This window comes from Zonotrichia albicollis, chromosome 2 (assembly GCF_047830755.1).
Source record: "Zonotrichia albicollis isolate bZonAlb1 chromosome 2, bZonAlb1.hap1, whole genome shotgun sequence".
NCBI lineage: Eukaryota > Metazoa > Chordata > Aves > Passeriformes > Passerellidae > Zonotrichia > Zonotrichia albicollis.
This window is the reverse complement of record NC_133820.1, coordinates 1,998,034-2,021,667: the sequence shown is the minus strand read 5'-3', so window position 1 is coordinate 2,021,667 and position 23,634 is coordinate 1,998,034. Positions and strand designations below refer to the sequence as shown.

The 23,634-nt window shown below is 38.1% G+C and overlaps 1 protein-coding gene across 5 annotated transcripts in view; it reads left to right on the top strand.

The window, feature by feature from the left end:
* EPHA6 (EPH receptor A6) overlaps positions 1-23,634 on the top strand; it is a 367,730-nt gene that overhangs the window by 284,559 nt on the left and 59,537 nt on the right. For 3 of the 5 annotated variants that reach the window (XM_074531375.1, XM_074531363.1, XM_074531356.1), the window contains one exon: positions 13,015-13,137. The exons of the other annotated variants lie outside the window; for them this stretch is intronic. In XM_074531375.1, the coding sequence (XP_074387476.1) occupies positions 13,015-13,137 (123 nt within the window). The remainder of the gene's footprint in view (positions 1-13,014; positions 13,138-23,634) is intronic. 5 annotated transcript variants of the gene reach the window in all.

Genomic DNA, 23,634 nt, shown 5'->3' with positions numbered 1-23,634 from the left:
CATAGTTGTGGAATGAAAATAGGCTACATGAATTACAAGCAAAGGTCACCCCCAGGCACAGAAAGTGCAAGTTACAGGAATTGTAAAGGACAGGGCTGTGCAGCACTGCTCTGCCACAGGGGGGCCTGAAGCAGGCTGAGCCATGGACAAATGCACTCTGCTCTTCCCTTTTTGTCTTCAGAGTGTTGCCTTGCCTTTACATTGCCCCACCTGGGGCATTTAGAAAATAACACGATTTCAGCTTGGAGGAGAGCAGTTGCCTTGCCAAAGTACTAAGTCTAGGACTGCCGAATCCAAATTTCTTATTACTGAAAGGTGCGCTCTGAAAGTCAGACAAAACTTTGTCTAGCCAAATTATTTATTTACTGATAGCATGAATAAAAGGTGTTTTGTGCTGAGACCTAGATTAATAACAACAGAAACTATTTATCTGATGTGCAGTGCAGTTCCACTAAGCTATAAAGGCATATCAGATGTGGTACATTTGATTAATAGATGTGTACTGCTGTTCTTAGCACATGCTTTCCTCTGTGTAACCATTAGTCATTAACTTCTAGCTCTTGCTGATAGATATTGCATCAGTTTGTAAGCAGTGCCTTGCATTACAGTGTCATTGGCTATTGAACAAAAAAGAAAAAGGATTTGGTTGTAATAAGCAGAAGTGGTGTACCAGGTCAATAGCTATTGACTGGGGCAATAACAAATACGCCTGCTCACTGCAAATGAGAGCTTTTATCTGCTGCTACCTGCTAAGCAAATGTTAACTTTTAAATTATACTGTTTTCAAAATTGCTGTGGAATATGTACTGTATGGGAGGAAAGAAATGCTAAACTAAGCCTGCTCAAAAGTAGCTCTGAAGCAGAGTTTTAATTCCCTTTTCTTATGGCTTCATTTCTCATTTGTCCTAGCTCCAGTCCCTAATCACAGAGGGCAGCAAGCAGAACAGTTGCTGTAGCACAGGCTCTCTGTTAGCAGGGAGTTCATTTCAAGGGCAATTTGCTGGGCCAAGGCAAACACACCATGGCACAGAATCTGGTGCCACTTGTACTGCTAACCAGAAATCACAGGGGAAACTTTGTTCTTGTTGGGTTTTGTTACAGCAACACCATTCCTTGCATGGTTTGCCACAAAAGACTGCTTGATTGGCTCACTAATTTATCATAGATGCTTGGCCACTTCATAAAAACACCATGTTTCCTTTCAAGCCATGTTAGCACAGTGATAATTTTGGGAACTCTTTTGGGTGTGCCAGGGCATGCTCAGGTAATCTTTATGTCTGTGGCCAAGCTGCTGCTATTTCATAAACAGGTATAAGAACAATAACTTCCTTCTCCAGTGCAAACATGTGTGACCAACACTAAAGTTGGGCTCTAGGGAAGTAAGATGTGTCTTCATTTCTACATCATGTTGAAGACTTTCCATGGATAGACTATAAATTAAATTAAAGCTGTGCCTACAGAAAAAAATCAGGCTGCATAACTATATCCAGAAAACACATGAAAAAGGGTCCCTGACTATTGTAATTGTACTGGAAGAAATCCAGACTGGAATCTTTAGTTAGTTTTGCTCTTCAGGGCCTTACACAATAGTTTAAAGCAAAACCTAATCACTACTATGTAGTACTGGTTGAATAAATAATTTCTATGCATGCAAGGGCTTTATTACACTCATAATCTGTTTGTTCTTCTTCCCCACAAATTCTACCCTAAATAACTTCCAATTCTTAGAAATCAGTCCTAAGGAATTGATTCCATTCCAAATTTTGACTGCTGAAGGATTCGTACCCTTCACATGTACAAGGGGAATCTTTTTAAGGCATTCATTTTCTTTGACAGCATTATATACATTTGTGTTCTCTAGAATGATTTTCAAAATAGTCCCTTCACAAAAGGAGGAAAAATGAAGACACCAGCTAGACCTCTAGTTCTCTGTAAACTCACAAGCTCAGACATTGAGCCTGGCTTTGGAATGACGCTTATGACTCCCTCATTGTCTTCTCACTGTTTTGATTTCTTGATTTCTTTTGATTTCTTTCAAATTGTAAAGAGTATTGCAGTCCTGAAATCTTCAGGCACTCATTTTCAAATCAGTTTAAAGCTTTGATCATTGATTTTCTTTTCAAATTACTGTATATAACCCTTTCAGTGCAACAAAAGCCCTAAAATCAGTGCACCTTACCTTGTCCATGAGGGAGGCACAGCACCAACTTGATCCTCTTTCGCTGTAATTTACCTTATGAAGCTCTTAATATCTGACTTTTTTTTCTTTTTTTTTTTCCTTTTTTTCCCAAAAATTTAGGACTTTATGAATTCTTCTTTTTTTCAGCCAAGACGTTGTGCCTTTGAGCCTTTATTGTAATGAATTTCATGTTGCTCTTTTCTCCCACCTGTTAAATAACGTTCAGAATCCATTTCAGAAGGCGCCATATTTTGTATACATGTGTTTATTGTACACATAATGTTATTTATTTTGTTGCTACACAAAAGGATTGTTTCACTTTCCTGGAAACATTGACCATATTCCTACCTTGGTCATGGATGGTGAAATGGTAGCATGATTCTGCAAAGTTTAAATGTTCTTTATGACAATCCACTGTGGTGGTGAGACTGTATGGGTGTCATATTAGCCAGTGGACTTTTTATGGCATTGAGTATAAAGCTGAATTTTTCTGATAAAATATTATTGTAGTTGTGCACATAATGACAGACAAAACAGCAGGATCCCAGCTGTGTTATAAATTGTTCAGTAAGTGGAGCTGTAAATTTGAATTTGGCTCACTCCCTTTATTTTCCTTTGTATCCCTATTCATAGATAAATATTGCAACACATTATTGAATCCAGGGTTGGCATGGCCATCAAATTAACACAAAACCCACAGCCACCAACCGCCTGCATTGTTAGCCAAATTTGTGAGCTCAGTTTATTGAAGTATCATCCAAAATACAGAGCTGAAAGAGCTGTGCATATAACACAGACAACACAAAGTATCTGTAGCCTTCTTGCAAAATAGGTTCCCCTTCCTGACTGGTACTGGAAGAAATGTAATTAATGTTGATGGTCCTGAGCTATTTTTACACATGCATGTATCTGTGTGGACATTTCAATTTACACGTGCAAACCGCCATGCACCCATGTGTTGAAGGTTGCTGGCAAAAGTTAAAAATCCACAATAATCAGTTCTCCTGAATGGTATGTACTTAAAAGAAATGAGCTTTTAACCCTCTGGGAAAATTTGTATTTATCTTTCATGCATTACATCCTGGAAATTTTGTTCCAAAAATCAAGGGGCCGTTTTGGTTTCCTGCAGCTGAAATCAGGCACATTTCTGTGTTCTGCTTTTCCCTTTTTGCAGTTAGCAAGCCATACATCTTGGCTGTCAATTCTGCTGCTGCATCTTTCACAGGACGATAAGCGGTGAAGAAAAAGCACATTGTCAAACAGTCAAGCAGTAACACCCTGTTAACAGCAGCTTAATCTGACCAGGGTACACTATCTAACATAACTAAATTCCATAATTCTGCTTTCAGAGGTTACAGCTGAGAAGCAGGATTTCAGTTTCTTCGAGATTCTTTGCCTTCAGATGTCTGTGTTCAGGCACACAGGACCTGACTTTCAAAGATATTCAGATGCTTTGACATGAGATGTGGTTGTAGTACAAAAATAAGTGACAAAAATGATTCCTACTAACAGCACTAAAAAGATAAAGTCCTGTAGATAAGATATGGCCAGACTACTTCTTTTTCGTTTTCTTTTGAAGGGAATGCATGGTCATAATTTTTCATAATTAGCATCATTATTAACCACAAATGATTGCTTTTCCATCTGAAATTTCTGAATACAATATGCAATTTCTTCCTCCTCCATGAAAGTAAAGAAGAAAATGGTGCAGTAAGTTAAGGGGCCAGATATTTAGAGTGTGCAGGAGATATATGAAGGGTTGGGGCTTTTTTAACAACAGCAACCAGAAGATCAATGAATATCAGGGGGAGACAATATTGCATGTGCTGACAGATTTGCTGCACAACATGGCTGATCTGTTGCCTGTGCAGGAAAAGCATAAAAGCAACAATGAGAACAATTATAAATGACAATGGCAACTGCAGCTGGCAGCCAAAGGAGTGAGGGGGTTAAAGAGTGTATAGGAAGCAATCAATAATCCCAATTCACAAGTTGTATTTGGTTGATTTATGTTGAGTGTACATTCATTTGTTCTTCTGTGTGGAGGCAAAAGCACACCAGTAAATGTACATGTGATTGAGCATGGGGAAAGGCTGGGGATAAATCTGCATGCATAGGGCACAGTTCAAGCTGTTTCCCCCCATTCCAGGCAGAGCATCCTGCTGCACCTTCCACTGGTGAAAGCAGGATGTAACAAGCAGGAAATAATTGTTTTAAATGTAAACTGCGTTACTCATCTTCAAATATGTGTGGTTTTTCAATAGCAACCATTATTGGGTTTTAGTATTATTTATTAATATTTTTGTTTATTATTACCCATAGACCCTCCAGGTGTAGTCTCACCACACAAACCTCTGCTACAGGAGTTTGCACTGTGATATTTCCCACAGCTTTAAGGCTCATGCCCAAATTTCTAATGCAAAGCAACAAGCAATGATATCTTTAACAGCAGATTCATATCAAGAAGAATTGATAAATGGACTGGTAATTTTCTCATAAAAATATCTGATATTGCATTTTATAAAAATGTGAGAGTTAGATGTGAGGAAAAGAAACTATTTCACTGACTGTAATTATCTTTTTTATTTTAATACATGCATAGTTCAGGTTCCAGAAGAATAAATAGCTTAGATGCAAACTGTTTGGGATCCTTTCCAAACTCCTGGTTGGAAATTCAGTTTGCACAAAATAATCCTTCTTAAATGCTACATTTCTTCAGAGATAAACATAGTGCTTGTAAATCAGGAGAGGATGATAAAGCTGTTCAGGGAGACACAATTGAAAGAGAGAGGCAATGTGGGAAAGAAAATAATATGATTTTAAAACATCATAATAGATGGTGTGAAGTTACAGAGTATTCAGTTTAAGTATGTTCTAAATATAAGCACAAAACATTAATGACAATCCTGTAAACACATTTTCAGAAGGAAATGTATTCTGTCAGACATTCTCAAATAGATTCATAACAACATCCATCTGTAAATATTGTCGTTTTTCAACTAAACTTTAACAAGGTAATTTCTGCTGAATAAAATTTGAAAGCAAGTAAGTTTAGCTGATAATGACTTCATTTCAATATTTTATCTAGAGAAGCATAGTACAGAATTTTTATAATAGTAAAAACCTGAAACAAACCACTGTAGTGTTGCTAGAATTCACATAATTGATTAATTTTCTTCCTGAAACAACAGAAACTTGTTAATATCTCTCTAGACTGACAATAATTAATTTACCTGCTTTAGAAAAGAGTCTCTTCTCTTTCCTTTCTCTGCTTTTTTCTTCTACCCTGTAGTTGGGCACAATCTTCAGCACACAAGTGTTTCAGGTAAGACTGGCAATTTACTTCTAATTTTCAATGAATGCCTTTATAAGCATTGAAAAATGTGACTTTGTGGCCTAGGTAAACAAATGCTGCCCAGCATGGTCCTGGCAGAGTCACTGTTGCCAAAACCAGCACAAGGATGGTGAAATGAGAGAGGTTTTACCTCATGGCATTCACTGAACACCAAGGGGTCTTTGAGCTGCAGAGAAAATCCTCTGAATCCGCTGGAATGAACAAGGAGATAATTAATGACAGCTAATTGTCTTTGGTCAGCAGCATTTTTCAAAAAAGAAAGCAGAATCCTGTCCATGTGCCTCAGGCCATCAGAGAGCAAACACAACCTGTCTTGGTTTACCAGGTGTGAGCTGGGACACCCTCAGTGAGCAAAGAGGATTTTCTGTCTAATTTACAGATTTGTAAATCCAAACCAGCATTTAATCCACTTCTAATCAGAGTTCATTCCCAGCCACAATTCTGGTAATGACAGCGATTTTCCACTTCTAATCCTGGCATCTTTTATTTGAGGGAGTCACTTGGTGTTTGTTACAAGGAAGGAAATCCAACCTATGGGCTTAATTTCACTGATATTGCTGCACAGTGAATTGTGAATGGATGGATGTGAAATAGCAAAAGGAATCCTCAATTTGTACCCTACATTTGTTCAGCAGAAAATCACTCAGCCCCAAGGGGTTTTTTTCAACTGAACACAATGAGGCTTTTTCAGTGATAGTGATTATTGTCTAGAAGTGGGGAGTGTTTATCTCCAAGCCCTGGTTCATGCTGTAACAGGGTAACAAGGCTAAAAGAGGAAAAAAGCTTCATTTGCAGAGCTGCAGAGTGCACAGCAGCTTCATGAACACATCCACCTTCAGATGTCACCCATGGAAAGCTAGTTCACTCATTAAATTAAACCGCTCTGCAATTTCTAAACATAAAGTACAAAATTCAAACCAAATCTCTGTTTTTATGGAAATACCATGAAAATGGGCAACTGAAAATTTTAAAAAGCCCCTGTAACTTCTTAACCATCCCATTTACCCCACCAACATTTCTCATGAGAGTTTCCTGTCTTAAAAGGACAAAGAATTCCAAATGATAGGAATGCTTAGATTTTTCCTTCCAAAATAACAAAAAGTGGGTGATGAAAAGATAATTTAGATAATTATTAGTGGATTCATAATTCCCTAAAATAATGATGTATAAAAAATGAATCAAAAAGTTTTCAGCTGATATTACAGGCTTTGTTTTCTTTTATCATGAAATCTGTAATTTTAAAGTATTTTATTTTCACGTAATAAGGAATGCATGATAATGAAATTCAAATGTAGAGCATACAGTGCTTGTAGCAGTGTCCTGGGTATCATACATCCCTATAAACACATAAAGATTTCAGGTTCTTATTTAGCATTGTGCTAAAGCTATTTTCAGTTTAGCAGGGACTGATAAACACTTATTTAGTAGCCAGCTTAAGCATACACAGTTTTTGCCATAGAAGCTCAGTATTTCCATTTTATTCCATTAAGGCTACAAAGATAATTCAACACAGCAGTTGTTATGGCTGTTAAAAGCCTTAATCACATTAATGCTGTCACACCAATCTTCCCAGCAACCAGAACTTCGGTGTGCATTGACATTTAACACATCACAAAATAAATGCCTGTAGTGTTTGTAGAACTCTTTTCAGGCAATTCCCTCACTTTCCCCCCCCAAATCACCTGTTTGTGTAGAAGCAGCAAGGGAAATTAAATTAGATGTTAATAATTCTCCCCAAATATTCTGTAACTTACATCAGTTCCTCCTTAGGAGCTGAAAGATTCTTTCAGCATTTGCTTTTTGTCCCAGAGAAGTCATAAGTAAAGCCAGAAGTTGTTATAATTGGGGTTTTCTAAAACAGTCTCACTCTGTGTAAATATTCCTGGCTCTGGACGTATTCCCATCAGCCAGTCAAGAAATGGGAGTGCAGGTTTGTAGGGAAGCCTTGTGTTCCACAGGGATCTCAAGCTTAAACTCATCAGGGATGGAGATCAGCAGCTTTGCCCTGCCCAGTGTTTGTCTTCTTCATGTTTCCAGATAGACCCTGTACCTTTAAATCTGGAGTAGAAATCAGGGAACTTGATATAGAAAAGCAGGACTTTGAAAATGTGTTCCCCAAGAGCTGGGCGAGAGTTCCTCAGAAATGAAGCCAAAGCACAGGAATGCTTCATTATTTCCAAACCAGTAAACTGCAGGAAATTCAGAGTTAAAATATAACTGAAGAGTAAAAAAACCATTTAAATAAATAATCCAGACACCAGGAAAAGGCAGTCAAAGGACTCTATGAGTTCTTGAAAGTTTCTTGAGCTGTGAGAAAATCATTTGTGGGTGTGATGTCAGCTGCTCTAGAATCTGGGGAAACAAAATTAGATCACTCCTTTAAAACTCTGCTGCTGAACATGAGAGAATAAATTTCCCTCTGCACAGCGCAATGCAGGTTTGGTTTTACTGGTTTAGGTACCCTAAAGCAGAATTCAGCCTTCAGGAGTTTAACTGTGTGATTTGCAAGGTAATGGAAATGATTCACTTGGACTTGGTGGCCTCCAGAGCTCCTTCCCAAACTCAGCCATTCTGTGTTCTGCGATTTCAGCAGGGGTTAATTTCTGTCAATTTTTGCGATCCTTTAATATTTTGTGATGTCTATTGCAAAATACTATTTAGTGATCTTGAAAATTAGATTTTTTTCTAAGAGATGTGAATTATTCAGGTAAGAATTTAGGCATACTACTCTATCAGGCTTTGCTTTCATGAAAAAAGCTCTAAAATAAGAGCATATTCTAAATCTCCATATTATTGCATTGAAAAAAGTTTATGTTTTCTAAATGTACTGAAAACATGATCCAACAAATTCATCAGGGATAAATTTTTTCCCTGCTTCTGATTTTTTTTTTTCATTGCAAGTCAAGCCTTTTGAGTGCTCTAAAAATTGTAATCTGACATCATAATTTCAAAGTTTTATAAAGCCATTCCTTATAAAAACCTTCCATATGTTCCCTCATAAAAGGTTATGAAGTAATGTGCCATTCCTGGTGGTCTAGCAAGGATAAATCAATAAAATCATGCGAGAGAAAAGTCAGCTGGTTTTCAGTAGTTTCCATAATGGATATATTTCAAATAATTTTGAAAAAAAAAGCTTCTAAGTTCCCCAAGGAAACACTAGTTAACAACAAAAATGAGGTTTTATTTTAGAATGGGAAATGCTCCTAACAGAAGCCAGTCTTCTCTCAGACATTAGGTGATAAAATTGAATAATTCCCTTATTCAGAAGCAGGAAAACTTTCTGCAATCTGTCCTCCAGAATTCTGTTACTAAATATTCAGCCCACCCTGCCTGAAAATGCAGTTTGGAGTGCAAACAGCCAGTTGCTTCCAGCCAAACTGGATGCCAAAGCTCCCTACAGCCCTCCCTTCCCCAAAGCCTTCATCTGCAGAGTTCCTGGGACTTTCTCTTAGCTGGGTTTCAACAATCCCTGTATGGAAAGCACCAAGAGAACTGACTGTATAGAAACAAATAGCAATGGGATTTTTTACATTAAATATACCACCCGTGCATTTTTTTCTTTTTTTTCCAAACCAAATCTGTGGGAAGGGAACAACAGACTGAAGTGTTCTTTTGCTGGTGCCAATAGAGAGATGGTGCTTGTAAAAACAAATAGAAGAGGGCAATTGTGACCTCTCTAGAGCTTCTCAATCCAGTTTGTTAAATTAAGCAGCCAAAGAGCTGCTTTTCAATTTGTGGCTGTTAGATGCTCAGAAGTACACAGCACATGAAATGGTCGATTCCACCTGCAGAAAATATTGAATAAATACTCAATAATAATGAATAATAGTAATAAACAAGGAAAAGCAGCAGTGACAAAGAACAGGGCACAGTTTTGTCACTGGCCATGGGATGTGGGCTGGGAGCAGTGGCTGTTCCTCCTGGCTGGCCGTGCTGTGAGCACAGAGTGCCAATAAATGGGTGTGAATTCATGTCAGTGCTCTGGAGCTGAACTGAGCATATGGATTTCCTGTGCCCAGCCACCTTCTCCTGCCCTTCTGCTCAGGGGGATAACATCCTACTTAAACCCACGCCACTTTAGGATGCTGTACCAGTGACTTCCCTATCAAATTCCACAATTTGTGGGATGATATTCCCCCAGGAACAACAGCTGAAGGTGGAAGGCAGGCTAATTGATTCAGCACTCCCCCATGGCTTCTGAGCTCAGGCACTTAGCTGTAATTATTGTGAAACAGAAGAATTTACACTGAGTTCTAAACTGGTATCACAGGGCTCAGAAAGTGGTGGATACTTCATGAACTGTCAGCTATTCCATGTATTTCTACAGTTTCAACACACTTTTCCAACTAATATTGTAACTTATGTGGTTTCCCATGTTAAGGTGACAAAATGTTCATAGTGTGTATCTGTGGAGCAGGGAGAGGTTGGAGCTTTCTCCTCAATAAATCCATGACTGTAAACTGCTAAATAACAACAGCGTTTGAGGGCACTGGGGATCATGGCTTAATATTCTTGTTTCCTTTTCCCAGTTTAGAATCTTGTACTGAAAGATCTTTCCATCAGTGCGAGTGCACCCACTGCAAAAATGAGTTTTTGCAGAAAACAACAGAAGTGGTGGGAAACACGAGTCTCTGTGTGATGTGGACTGACAGAATGGCATCATTTCACATAATTTCTCAAGAAATCTGGTTAACTAGCTGACTCCAGGGGTCCTTTCCAACCTTACACATTCTGTGATTTTGTGTCATTCATTCGAATATTTCATGAATGTTTATGCAAATAAGTAAATGTTTGAGTACCTTCTAAACTACTGTAAATGCCCAAAGCTCTTATCAAAGCTTTGTCCATCTGGTGGTGATTGATGTGAGTTAACAAGAATTAATTTGCTTTATCTGCAGTGATTATCACCTTCCCGACATAAAATCGCATAATCAAGTCTCAAACCCTTTTCACATTGTGCACATGATGAAAAAAGCACACCTGGGGCTGAAAAAAAGTTCATCCTGGGGCTGTATTTTAATTTAGAGCTGGGAATGTTTTAATGAACTTTTAGTCTCTCATTTTTCTGCCTTTTTTTTTTTTTTGTTGATGGATACTGGTCAGGGCTGAATGTCACCAACCTTGTCCTTTTCAGGAGGTGTTTGTGGACTTCTGGAAGAGACTAAATGAGGTCTTGTTCTAGTGACTGAGTTGTGCTTATCAGAGACATTTCTGAGGTGACAGGAGATGGGATTCAGTTGCCTGAAGTGACACTCAGTGCCTCCTCTTAAATATCCAAATGCTGCTTTGCCTCTCACAGCCACTTTGAGAGTGGAAATCTCCTGCTGGTCGTGTCATGTCTGCCACTCAGCTGGCAATGTCTCAGATTTTTTAGAGCATCTCAAATGACACAAAGCATTTACACTGAAGCAACCGAACCCTGACTTTTGAGTGTGAGAGAAAAGTGGTACTTATATGTACTCTTTAAGTTATTTGCTGCTTATAAAACCTCAATAATTTCAGCCCTCTAGTTCTCCTAGTATTTATAGACTTATTCGCTCTAAAATTCACTGCTCCTTGTTGGTTTTTTTTTTATTATTTCTGAATATGTACAATAAGTGAAAAAAATTTGGGGTTATCTTCATGACTTTCTGTAACAAACTAACTTACTGTAAGGCTTAGGAAACTGGAGTTATTTGCCATTTAACAGCATTTAAATAGAGGAAAATGTCACTGGTGAAGCTGAAGCTGTTTGGCTTTTCTGAAGGTCTGTACATATGGTGTGTGACTCAGTGGCTATACCTTATGCTTGGTATAATTCATATTTTGAAACAGGAGCAATTTTCTATTCGGGAAGTCTTCATATGTTCATTATGTAGCCTTTATGTTTTAAGATGCTGTATAGTACCAAACATCTTGGGGTTAATGGAACAATTTCCATTTTAAAATTGAATTTTTGTGCATTGCATTCTGAACTGTCTGTCCAGGATAACTTCTGCAAATATTTTAAAGTGAAAGCCATGGAATATGGAAACACTTGTTAGGAATGCCAAAGACTTCTCTTAAATGTCCAGAGGGAAAACTTAACTTTAGCCATCAGATATAAAAGTACTGCATCTAGATCAATTAAATTAATTATTTTTCCACAGACTGCAGCATGACTAACTAAAAAATTTAAAGGACAGATGGATTGAGGGAAAACATCAGAATTCTTGCTTGAAAACAAAAGTAAAATCTCAAAGCTCCTCTAGGCTACTTTAAATTCAGCAAGTGCATGTGCATTTTGAGGGTAAATTTTCCTCAATGTATTTTTATTAATGGAAAAAAAAATCTCAGCTGTTGAAGGCCTTTTATTTTTCTCATTGTCTATAAAGATCAAGATGCTTTCTATCTCTTAAAAAAAACAAACATGAAGTACCTGCAAGGTGAGGAAAACAAACTTGCCATTGCCGAACTTTTTGGATGGATACTCACTTGATGCACTTGCAAAAATACCCAGATTATTCTGATTGTCAGTTTAGATTTATTGCCAGGTGGGAGAACCTTGACCCTGTGCTTTTCAGTGAGATGTGCAGAGCTGTCATTTCTTTGATGCTGGCACTCACTGAGCGCTAACATGAAGTTGAAATGATGTCTGCAGATCTCTGTCCAAATGCTGAAAGCTGAAACAGTGGATCAAATGCTAAGGCATCTGCATTTCTCACCACTGGCTTTGTCACAAATATTTGTTTTAGAAGAGGTGGATGAGATAATCATGTTTTTAGGATTAAAACCATACATGTAGGCAATGAGAAGAAAATACAGTTTATTATAGTGAAAATATAAAATGCGTTGAGCTTCTGGTGACAGCAAAGCAGAAATGGGCCATGTCCACATTGCCTAAAATCAAAAGTTGCAATTATATGAAAAATATATTAAAAAGCTAAAAATCTTTAGGCATTATCCATGCACCTGGTTTTTGCCTGTATCAATACATTGACAGGTGTTGGGAGGTGTGACAGAAACTCTGATCCTGGAGCTGCCTTGACACAGAATTCAGTGTTTTAGCTGCAAATCCTGGTTCCCCTTTGCCCCTTGTGACTTTTGTCAGTTGGCTTTAAAAAACTGGTGTAAAACAGCTTTGCTGGTATAGCCTCACATCTACTGGTCTGTCTTTGATTTGATTTGAACACAAAATTGTAACATGCCTCTATGGTGGAGTCATTTGGAATGCATTATGAATATCCCACAGGTGCAATTTGCTGTTGAAACACCAAATTTTTCTAGCTGGAATTCTCCATTTGCAAACTATGCAGAAAACCTTTTTCTGGTTAAAGCTGTGTATTGTATGACTTGGTTAAAAAGCAAACAAAAGCTTTTAACTGCTTTTCATGACATCTGTTCCCATGAAACCACTGTTAACTCTGCAGAGATTTGGTTGTTCTTTCTTTAAACAGTCAGCTTCTTGTGTCAGCCAGAGAACAAGCCATTTGATTAATGATCATTTCTATTTCTTTGAAAGGATCCTTCCCGACCATTGGGGTGAAGTCTCTTTCCAGATTCCTGAGGGCGGGATTTTTAAATAGCATCCTGGCCTCACATCCAGTGGCAGGGGGTGGATCTTTACCCCCCAGCATTTCCTCTGGTAGGTATTCCAGCCTCTTCCCACACATCAGTTTTTGTTTTTTCCTTCACTCTCTGCCCCATCTCTCCACACATCTCAGGGAAATCAAATTTGGTATTTATCAGACAGGAAGGTCAGATGTCCTTTCCAATAAAAAGCCAAACCAAAAGGAAACGGAAAAGACAATAAATTCTTGGGAACAAGCCCTTTTCCTGAATTAATGTATTGGAGAAATTGTGAGGGAAACTGTCCTGCAGTTAAGTGGCCAACCTAAATATTGGAAGAGAAGGCCTGGTATCCCCTAATCATCCATTTCCTGAAGCATGTCCATGTGCACAAAGAAGGAGAACTTTAAAATCTTGGAATGTATGTGACTCTGACTCTTCCCTAAAAATTTATATTCCATCGCTAAAACATGGGAAAAAAACAGATTTGGAAAGGGAAAACTTAATAATATATTAATTTGGTGTTTGAAACCTTTGTGGGCTTTGGTAGCTCAAGTTGTATCTCATGAAAACCACCTTTTTTTTTTTCTTTTTTTTTTTTTAGTAATTTTTACCATGATTTGAACTCTGTAATTCTCTTTAAATAAGTGAGGACAGGTTAGAGGGCTCCTTTCCAAGACAGGCCACTTGTGTTGTGTTATCCATTCTCTTCTGGAGCCATTAAACACCATCTTGCATCAAAAGTAATAAGTGAAGAGTAAATACATACAGCTATAGTTAAGACCAAATCAAAGTTCCTTGCCAAACTGCATATTTTTGTTTAAAAATGGACCTGTGCATGGGCTAATATCAGGCTGGTATCTTTTCTGGACATCCTGTGTTATCTGTAGTGTTACTGAAAAGTTTTTCTTGAAAGAAAAAAAATCTGGTAAAAAAAGGGAGAAAATTGGAAAATTACATAATGTTACTGACTTGCTATACAAAAGAAACTGTTGTAATTCTCTGTGTCCCGTTTTATCTACTGCAGTAATTCTAATTACAAGATGATTCTTACTTTTCTTTTTCTTTCAAGTGCTATCATTTCTTTCTTTGCTTTCTTTGAATAGAAGCATCTCAGCAGCTTTGATGTCTTTTTTTTGTGACTGTTTGGGTTTCTTTTGTCAACAGTTTGTGAAATACTTTCCATATTTTTTTCTCCATGGGATACCTCAGAGTGTTTAACAGCCCTTAGGAATTGTGGCAGTCAGCATCACAAAGAGGTGATACCTGTAACTAAGCAATATTGAGCAGGAAATACTGCAGGCCCCATAAAATTCTCTGTTTTGAACACAGTGTTATGTAGAGCATCCCACTGATTCTGTGAAATTGCAAATGGCCTCAGATTCATGAAGTGGCTTCTCAACTCCCTCCCTGCCTACAAGTTAATTTTACAAGATCCTCAGGACTGTTGGTTTTTGGAGTACTTGTAAAGCTTTTGGTCTTATGGACTTAAAACTCTTAAATGCAGTTTGTTGAACGAAGCTCATTCATAATTCCTTCCTTTTAAATGTCTTTTAGTAAGAATTCAGAGTCAATCTGGTGAAACATTGAAAGTGGGAAAATATGGAAGTGCAATGGCATGATGTGTAACAGATATCGTTTCATGTTAATGGAGATAAATGTTGTTGTTTGATCGTGTCAAAAGCAACGAAAAAAAAAAAGTAAGCAAAGCAGCCACCCCAGAGAAAGGGAAGATTTTCAAGTAGTTGGGAGGCAATGAAGAACTGGGATAAATCCAATGGATAAGATGTGTTCCTTTGAGAAAGAATGCATGTGGGGGATCAGGGGGCATGAAGCTCTGCAGTGCAAGTCAAAAATTGCTGCTAAAAGTTGCATCTCAACAATCTTACTTGTACTGCTGCTATTTAACTCTTCCTTTTTTACTTTATCATATTTACATTTATATTAATCATGGTATGAATTCTGAATTGCCTCTTTTTTCATCAGAGATGACCAGGGAATGTCCTTTCCATTTCTAAATTCCTAAAAGCAGCTTTGCTTTACATGTGAGAAAAAAAAAAATCCAAAACATTTTTGAGAAAAAAAAAAAAAACAAACTAAAAGAAACCATGAAAACAAATCTTGACAAGGTAGTGCTGATGTGGGATGTAAGAGAACTGATTCTCTTGCTGTGCATGATTCAGTGGAGATGTTTGGGCTTGTGCTGGGCAGTAGCTCTCATAAGCCTAACAGAGGTATTTAACATTTAATAACTGCAGAATTATAACCTAATTGTTTCACATATTGGTTATGGGTAAGATTTCAGTTAATTTAACTACATGGGAAACTTAAAATGCCAGCATTATTCTGCTATTAGGGTAATTAGGAACAAAGATAATGAGATGCTTTTTATTTACCAAAATCTTTAACTCAAGCTAAGTGGCAGATTCCCTTCCAAATACTCAGAAAATTTATTTCTAACTAAAGACAAAATTCTTTTAGCTCTTTTTTTCTACAGAATTTACCACAGATGTTTTAATGAAACACAGAACTAAACCAGAAAGGCTGCTATAAATAAGTGTCTGGAAAGCAGCTTGGCAGGGCCATGCAGCTGTTGATTTCCTTTTTTCCCTTTCTACTTTAATCTCAGTAGTTGAGAGGAGTGTATTTCTTTTACCATTGCATTGACAGCTGATGTTCAGTTTTGTGTAATTCAGCTTTTAGACTGTGCAGAGATTCTCTTATGCAAAAGGTGTCCTCATTTAGCCAATTTAAAGATTAATTTATGCTGCTGGGACAGGGCATTATGTCTTTCTGCGTAAATAGATTGTCTCAAATGTAGGTGTTTTTCAAGCCTAGACATAACTTCTAATGCAATAGTGCTTATCTTTGATAGTTACATCAAAAGTCTGTCACTGCTTTCACCAGAAGCAAAACTTAAAGCAGGCCTGAAAAACTTGTCTTAGATTCTTGCAAAAACAAGTCCATTTGCAGACAACAGCTTCCTTTTTATTTAGCTATCATTTATGTCACAAATTACTTCATTCCTTGTTATTCCACCTGTTAGCAGCACAAATTGACATGACTTAGCTGGTGTAGGTCTGCAGTGACAGATGGATTCACATGAGCAATAAGTACTTTTTGTCAAGTGATAGCCTTGCATACATTAAATAGAATTCTTAAACCACTTAGCATTTACACTCCTCATCACACTGATGCTGGCACAAGCTGGGGAAGCTTCCTTCATGACACACACACACCCCTTGTGAAAAGCCAGATTATAAACTGCCAGAGCTGCATCTCTCCCTTCACATTCCCTCCCAAGCTCCACACCCTGTTTGTTCTTTGCTCCTCTTTGGGGAAGCTCTCAGCTCGCTCCTCCTTCAGCTCCTGATTGAAGTGTTGTGTGAAGGGTTTGTTGTGTAAATGCCCACAGAAGTTACAGGCAGGAAGCTTCACTGTGCTCTGCTGTCTTTGAAGAGCCAGAGATTGCTCAGCTTGCTGAGCTGGGAAGGAAAAAAGGGAAAACAAATACCTCTCCTACTGTTCCTTTCAAGCTCAACTCCTCCACTGAGTTTTTCTGTCAGCAAGAGCTGGAGATGGGTGCCAGGCTATGAGTGACCATGGAAAGGTTCTGTTAGCCAAACCTCTCCTTCAGACTGTTCGGCTTTCAAACTGCATTAGCAGGAGAGAACCATCAAAATTATTCTTGCCATGAGCTCCTCTCTGTGGATATCATCTCCTCTTCATGCTGTGGGCAGCAGCTGGGTCATTGCCCCTGTTCCCCTCTCTGGAGCTTCTGTGAAGTATCCTGATGTGGCTTTTTCCATGAAGTGTGGCCATCAGTTATTTCCTGCCACTTCATTTGTCAGTGTTACCTGTCCAGCTCCTTGACCTTGTAGGAAAAATAGAAGCAAAGAAATTTGGCTTGATGAAACAACCCACCTTTGTGAACCTCAAAAAATATATTGCGTGCAATATAAGTAATTGAGAATGCACTTACTCTCCAGAAACTGGAAGTGATACAGGATGGTTTGCTCACTGCTGTCCTGGGCTCTTCTTCACCAAAAAGCACATTCTACAGAGGATATCCCTCTTTGGTGTTTTGCTGCCCAGTTATTTATGGCTCTATGTCTAACACACATTTCAATGTTCACATTTATCCCACAGAGCTCCTCAAAAAATTCATGCATAATTGTAGAGTACTAAACTAGATGATTAACAGTTTTCTTTTGCCCAAAATTAATATTTTATTACAATTTCCAAGCGCACCTGAGTGAGCCCATTATTCTTGATATTATATGAACTGACATTTGAAAGCAAATTGTATTGACCCTTATTGAACAAAATTACTCAACAAGATCCATCAAGGGGCATTGTACATACTGAATATGATTATAGTACTCCAATAATGAGAAAAGTAACTTTTTTTTTTCCCCCCAGTTAATGCATTTTTCTTTATTCTGAATTCCAGCACCAACACTTCTATATTTGTTGTTAAATGAAAGCTAATCCTTTCCCAGTGAGTAACAAATTGATTTTTCTATTGCATATGCATTTCCTGGGGTACCTGAGCCAAATGGCTCTTTCAGTTTTTTCTTCCCAGCCTCAGTGCTGTTCCACTGGAATGTTTAAATTATAAACCCTATAACTAATACATGATGGCATGTATTTTCTGAGAACAGATGTTCAAATGTAGATGGACTTTCCCATTAGGCAGGCAGGGAGTACTTCAGAACCAAAATAAGGATGAGCAGCAAGCAGCATTAATACTGAAAGAAACATATTTTGTGCTAGTCAGCTAGGGTTAGGATTGAACTGTAAAAGTGAGATTAAGCTCTGAGTGTAGGATGTGATAAAAGGAGATTTTCATTCTTCACCCTTGCTAAATATCTTATTTCATGCTCAGGTGGTCATGGTAAACAATTCCAAACATTTAAATCCTAGAAGTTGAGAAAAGAAGTATTGCATATGTGGTCACTTTTACATAATATACAGTACTATTGCATATTTTAACAATCTGACTACAGAAAATGTGGAAATTTATTGTTGCAAGCATGTTGAAGCAAGTTGCTGTTCCTTACTGACAGGAGCAGAAAGATATGGAGAGTGCAGGAGGAGCTTGACAGATACACACAGAAGGACATTTGTGAATGACATGCAGAGATTTTCTTTGTTTCAAGATTAAGGGAAAACTGAACTCCCTTTTTTGCCTGTTCTAGAATACTGGATGTAAAAGCATAATCAGAACTGGTTCATTTTTGTGAGATGGGAGGCAGGAGGAACAGCTAACTTGAATAATGTTTAAATACTTTTGGTCTGTTTTAGGTAGGAAGCCAGTGGCTCCTACCTAAATTCAACTTGCTGAAGTAGCATTCCCAGACCCAAATACTGAGTGTGGGAAATAATCTGCCTAAATTGGAATTTTACATAGTGGTATTTAAAAAACCTTTTTAGGTGGCTTGTGCAGTTGGTGAAGACTAGACAATCCTGTACAGACTCATATCACCTGTCTGTGACACACAGTCAGAGTTGGAAAGAGAAGCTTGACAGTGTGTGCCTTCATGTTCTGAAAGTAAAAACCCTCAAAGAGAAATGATGAAAAACCCCAGGAGATCACAAAAATACCAATGTTAGGTCCAGGGCATCATGTATCTGTTGGAGCTCTGACTTGTGATGTTTTGTTTTCTTAATTTTGGATTTAGCAGCCCACATGTTACAACCAAAGGTTCCTTTGTGGGTTCCAGAACCTTCAGGAGTGTTGATGTGTGACCTCCCCTACTTCTGCACATGAGAAATGATGCCTTGCTCACAAAGGAAGAATGGTGGATCATGAGTTTTTTATATCTCAGTGGTATCTCAGATGTTTAATCTTTATATAGACTGAAGGGAAATGGGGCAAAATGGCTCAAATGGTAAATGGGAAAATACACAAAGGGTATTCTAAAGTCATGTCAGAATCTTATCAACGTCTCAATTAGGCATAATATCAAATAAACAACAAATGACATTTTAGAATAGGATTGAAATAACATCTTAACCATGTAATTATGCTTATGGAAGCACAAAACCCTGCTTCATTGTAACCTTGTGTATGCTTTTTTTAAAAATTTGCTCCTTTTCAAATTTACATTGTAGCTTAGAGCTTCTAAATATAATCCCCCCATGCTAATAGGTGAATTCACAACAGAGGTTAAGTAGGATTTGCTTCTTGTGTTCCCTAATAACTTGTTATGAATCGTGGCAGCCTGAATATGAAGTGCAGAAGCCCAGATTTGTGCACAGATTTGCCATTGTTTAAACTCCTTTATGTGCTCTGGGGTCAGCAGGGCAGTGATCATTGATGCAGTCAGACTTGTGGTCTAATTCTGGACCAAAGAACATCCCTTGCTCCTTCCACAGGAGGATGTGGGCTGATATGAACCCTGAGGAGCCTCAGGGTGAGATGTCATTAGATTAAGTGAAATATGCTGAATTTCAGTTATAAAATAACTGAGGTGAATTGTTTTGGTTAATCCAACTGGGCAAAAGTCTGTCTTAAACTGAATCTGAACAGAATGCATTATCTGTTACTATTTTTTTCTCTTATTCTTTGCTTCAGTGCTAAAGCAAAAGTGCCATTTTTTGTATTTCTATAATATAATTTTAGCCATTTATTTCTTTCTCACCTACCCAACCTCCAAGTAGTGACAAAAAAAACCCCCTATTTCTTCTGGTTTTACTCTCTCCTGCATTCCACTTGCTTCTCTCATGGGAAGATAAGGATCAGAAAATAAATAATGGAAACAACATAGCTGCTTTCTCTTTACAGTTCCACTTTCCTTTCCTCAAAATCTTCCAGAATATCTTCTGTAGGCACACTGGAGGGATTGATGTGGATTAGGGTTTGCAGGAGGAGCAGGACTCATCAAATTTCTGTTGTCCAAAGCACATTCTCCTTTTGTCATGTGAGGAGCCAGGAGAGCCACGTGCACTGCTGCCTGCAAGGTGAGGCTGCAGGTTCTCAAACCTTCTGTTTTTTATAAATATTTAATATAAATATTTTATAAATATACATACAGACTTTTCCTGGCTTTCAAAACACACCAACAGGCATAAATTCCTTGCCAGTGGGTCACAGGGTAGTAAGTGGTAAAGCATTTAGTGGATAATTACAGGAAAACAGGTTTATGTTATGAAATATTTTCAGATTATGTGGATACAATAAATCTTCAGGTAGCAGTGGTAGCTGTGTGACCATACCTTCCATTCAAACAGTGTGTTATGGTCATTCATGTGTTTTGAAGTGATATTAATTGATTTTCCAGAAGTATCTTCCTTGGACTAAACTAACTTAACTAATGATATTTGGTATGTAGACATGAGAAAATCCAAAGTGCACTAGGAGAAGATAAATAGGTTATATCTATGGGAATTCTTGTGGTAGCAGGATGTAAATATGTTATCCCATCCTGTTTGCAGACTCTGGCTTCCAAACTCTCAAAAAGGAGTTTGGAACTGCAACTTCCATTTTTTTATGCTGCTTGGACACTGGTCTTAGTCAGGGGTCTTCTGTGAGTCAAGAATTCAAGTGTGGGGGCTTGCAGTAAAATTCACATTGGCTTCATGTAAATTGATGGGAGCTAACAATGCAAAACCAAAAATGCAAAGTGGCAGAATTATTAATGTTTAATTTTCTTTCTTTTTTCCTCTACCTGTTTTGTATAATAGAAAAATACTTTTTAATCCCTGAAGTGGATTCTTTCTGGTGCATACAAATGCATTTCCAGTGATGACAGGAGAGAAGCAGCTGCAGTGCCGTGGCCAGCGGCTCTGATTTGCAGGGTGTGCAATGAATGGAGCAGCTGTGAGCTCCAGGGGTGGCTCCCAAGCATTGCCCTGGGTTTCCCTGGCACTGTGGGAGGCACAGCCCTCAGCCAGGGGGTGCCCTGGCTTTGGGGCTGCCTTATCTCTGCTGTAGCAGCAGATAAATCCCTGGCAACCAGCAGAAATGAAGAGATGCCTGATAGGGAGGTGATTTCCTGAGCCGTGTGGATTCTGATCTGCAGGAGTGGTGGAGCAATTTTTTTCTGATATAAACCAGGGAACAGGTGCCAACCTGTGCTGTTTTAAGTGAAAGAATGAGGATCATGTGTTTATGTTAACAAATCTATCCCCATAATTGCTATTAGAGATTTCATTGTAAGTCTGTAGAAAGGGAACACATGCTAACTGTTCTTTTTGGAGGATTAATCTTACATAAAACATTCATTAAAGGAGGCTTTGCTGTATTATTTAAAATGACAACAGGAGACAACAAGCTGAATATTTTGTCATTGATATGACACTTCAGATTCTCCTCCTTATTCATCACTCTGGCACTCAGTTAAATTGCATGCTATCAAAATCTTGTGTTGTGGGAAAAAAAGCTTAAAAATATATACAATGTGAATTTCAGATTTAATCAGTATTTTACATTATTTGGAAATTTATGGGGTTGTTTCCCTTTTTTTTGTTTTTTGCATTCCTGCTTATTAAAAAATGACAAGCAGATTGATCAGTGGAAGATACAAGATTGCAAAATATTCTGGGGTGGCATGACATCAATACAGGTTGTTTGTCATTTTCTCTGGTTTTGTTTGAGTGGCATTGCAGTACAGCTGAGTGGGAGAACTGCAGGGAGGAACTTTCTTAGGGAAAGTTGTGCAAAGCAGTCACAGCCTCTTGTAACAAGGTGGGAGTTGCCCCAAAACAGTGAACAGCCCCTGTCCCTTCTATAGATTCATCTCAGTTGGGATAAATTGGGTTGCTGTCCTTTTCCTGCATCATGCCAAGCCCCAGTGCTGCTCTTGTGTGTGCAGTGTGGCTTTCTGAGGTGCTGGAACTCTGAAATGATCTCCCAGAGCCACAGAAAAGGAGGGAAATCTGCTTCAGACAATATCCCACATGTGTCTGGGGCAGGAATATTTATGCTTTCCCAAAAAATCTGAGAACAGAGAATGTGAGGATGATATCAGTGTGTGTGTCATGTATAATTACAGTTATTATTTCATGTTGTTATCTTAAATAAGTAGTAAAATGATGCATCTGTTGTAACGTGCTGCAAATTATAAATGTGATATATGTAGTGTGTAAAATTTGTATTTAGGGTTCTCAGGACAGCACCCACAGTTTTTAGCTCCTTGATTCCAAACCTTCAGCTGACACCTTTTTCAGTGTCCTTTTTCCATTCCTTTTCTTGTGTGGCTCTTGGCTGTAGAATTAACTTGCTTCTCTGTCTCAGAGACTTCTCTGCTCCACTCCCATTTATTCATTCTTGATCTTGTTTTGAGGATGAAGAATTTTTAGTGCCATGAGAAATGCATGCATTTTTGTAATCTAAGTAATAGGCTTTTCTAAAAATTTATTTAGTTGCAAACACTACTCTAGTTTAGAAATCTCCCAGTACTATTTTTGAAGTCAGTTTTGTAATCCTCTTTAAAACTAAAGCAATATTTTGTGTTTGTACAGGGGTCCAGCACACACAAGTTTTTCTGGACTCAGATTGCACTACTCTGTAAAGGATAACACACTGGCAATAGAGCCAGTGTTGCCACTTTGATGGTAAAACTTCCCTCTGGATTCTGCTGTGTACCAGAGTTTTTCACTTCTTAAGTCTTCAAGCCGCCCTAACAACAGCTGAGACATTTTTAATCCACAGGTGCTCCAAAGACAAATTCTGTGCTGACTAAAAATGTCACTGTCACAGTCTGGCTTGGAATACATAAATAGCTCCAGGGATGCATTAGACTTGGGTCAAAATCAGGTGGCTTTTATCAAGTGCTGTCACACTAAAGACCAGATTATTTGAGAATTTAGGTTTGTGTCCAGATTAAAGATTTTTACTTGAGATAATAAAGTGATGGAGCCAGGTTTATTTTCATGGTGTCATGACACATTTTGGTGTCTTGACAAAATCCCACCTCAATTTCATTTCAAATTTAGGTAGCATGGCAAGTGATACAGAATGAGTCAGTGGGAAGCTATCAGCCTAAGTGACTGAATTTATTCATGATTTGCTGATTTTCTGATATACAGCAACCTGTTAGAAGGAAAATGCTGCACTTTTTGGTGTATTTAGTGCCATTCCTGTGCTGTCACTTGGAAGAGCTGGTTTTATGTTAAGGCATGTCCTTTCAAGTCATTCAAATTGAATGCTTTAAAACCTCATTGTCCAGTGAAAAAAATTACCAAAATATCTTCTTTAAATCCACAGATGATTGCATATAAATATATTTCATAGTTACTTTAACCTAGGAGCATAGGGTCAGAGCAAAAGGAAATACAGGTGGGGGTTTTTGGAGGGAAGAATATTTTGTGAGATAATGTAGAAGAATTAATAGTTCTGCTTAGCAAGTATGAAAATAATTTGTGTTGAAGGATGTGAATCTAAGGAGCACAAAAGCTGCAATGAGGGCCTGTGAACCTCTAGAGAAAGTTACAGCTTCTGGAAAGTGTAGAGTGCTAAAGGATTCCCCACAGGAAACCAGGGGTGCTGTTCTAACGCTCCATTTGTCCTTCCCTTCAAATGCAAATTATCTGTACAGGTGTTTTAGTTGTTGATTTACCCAGAAAG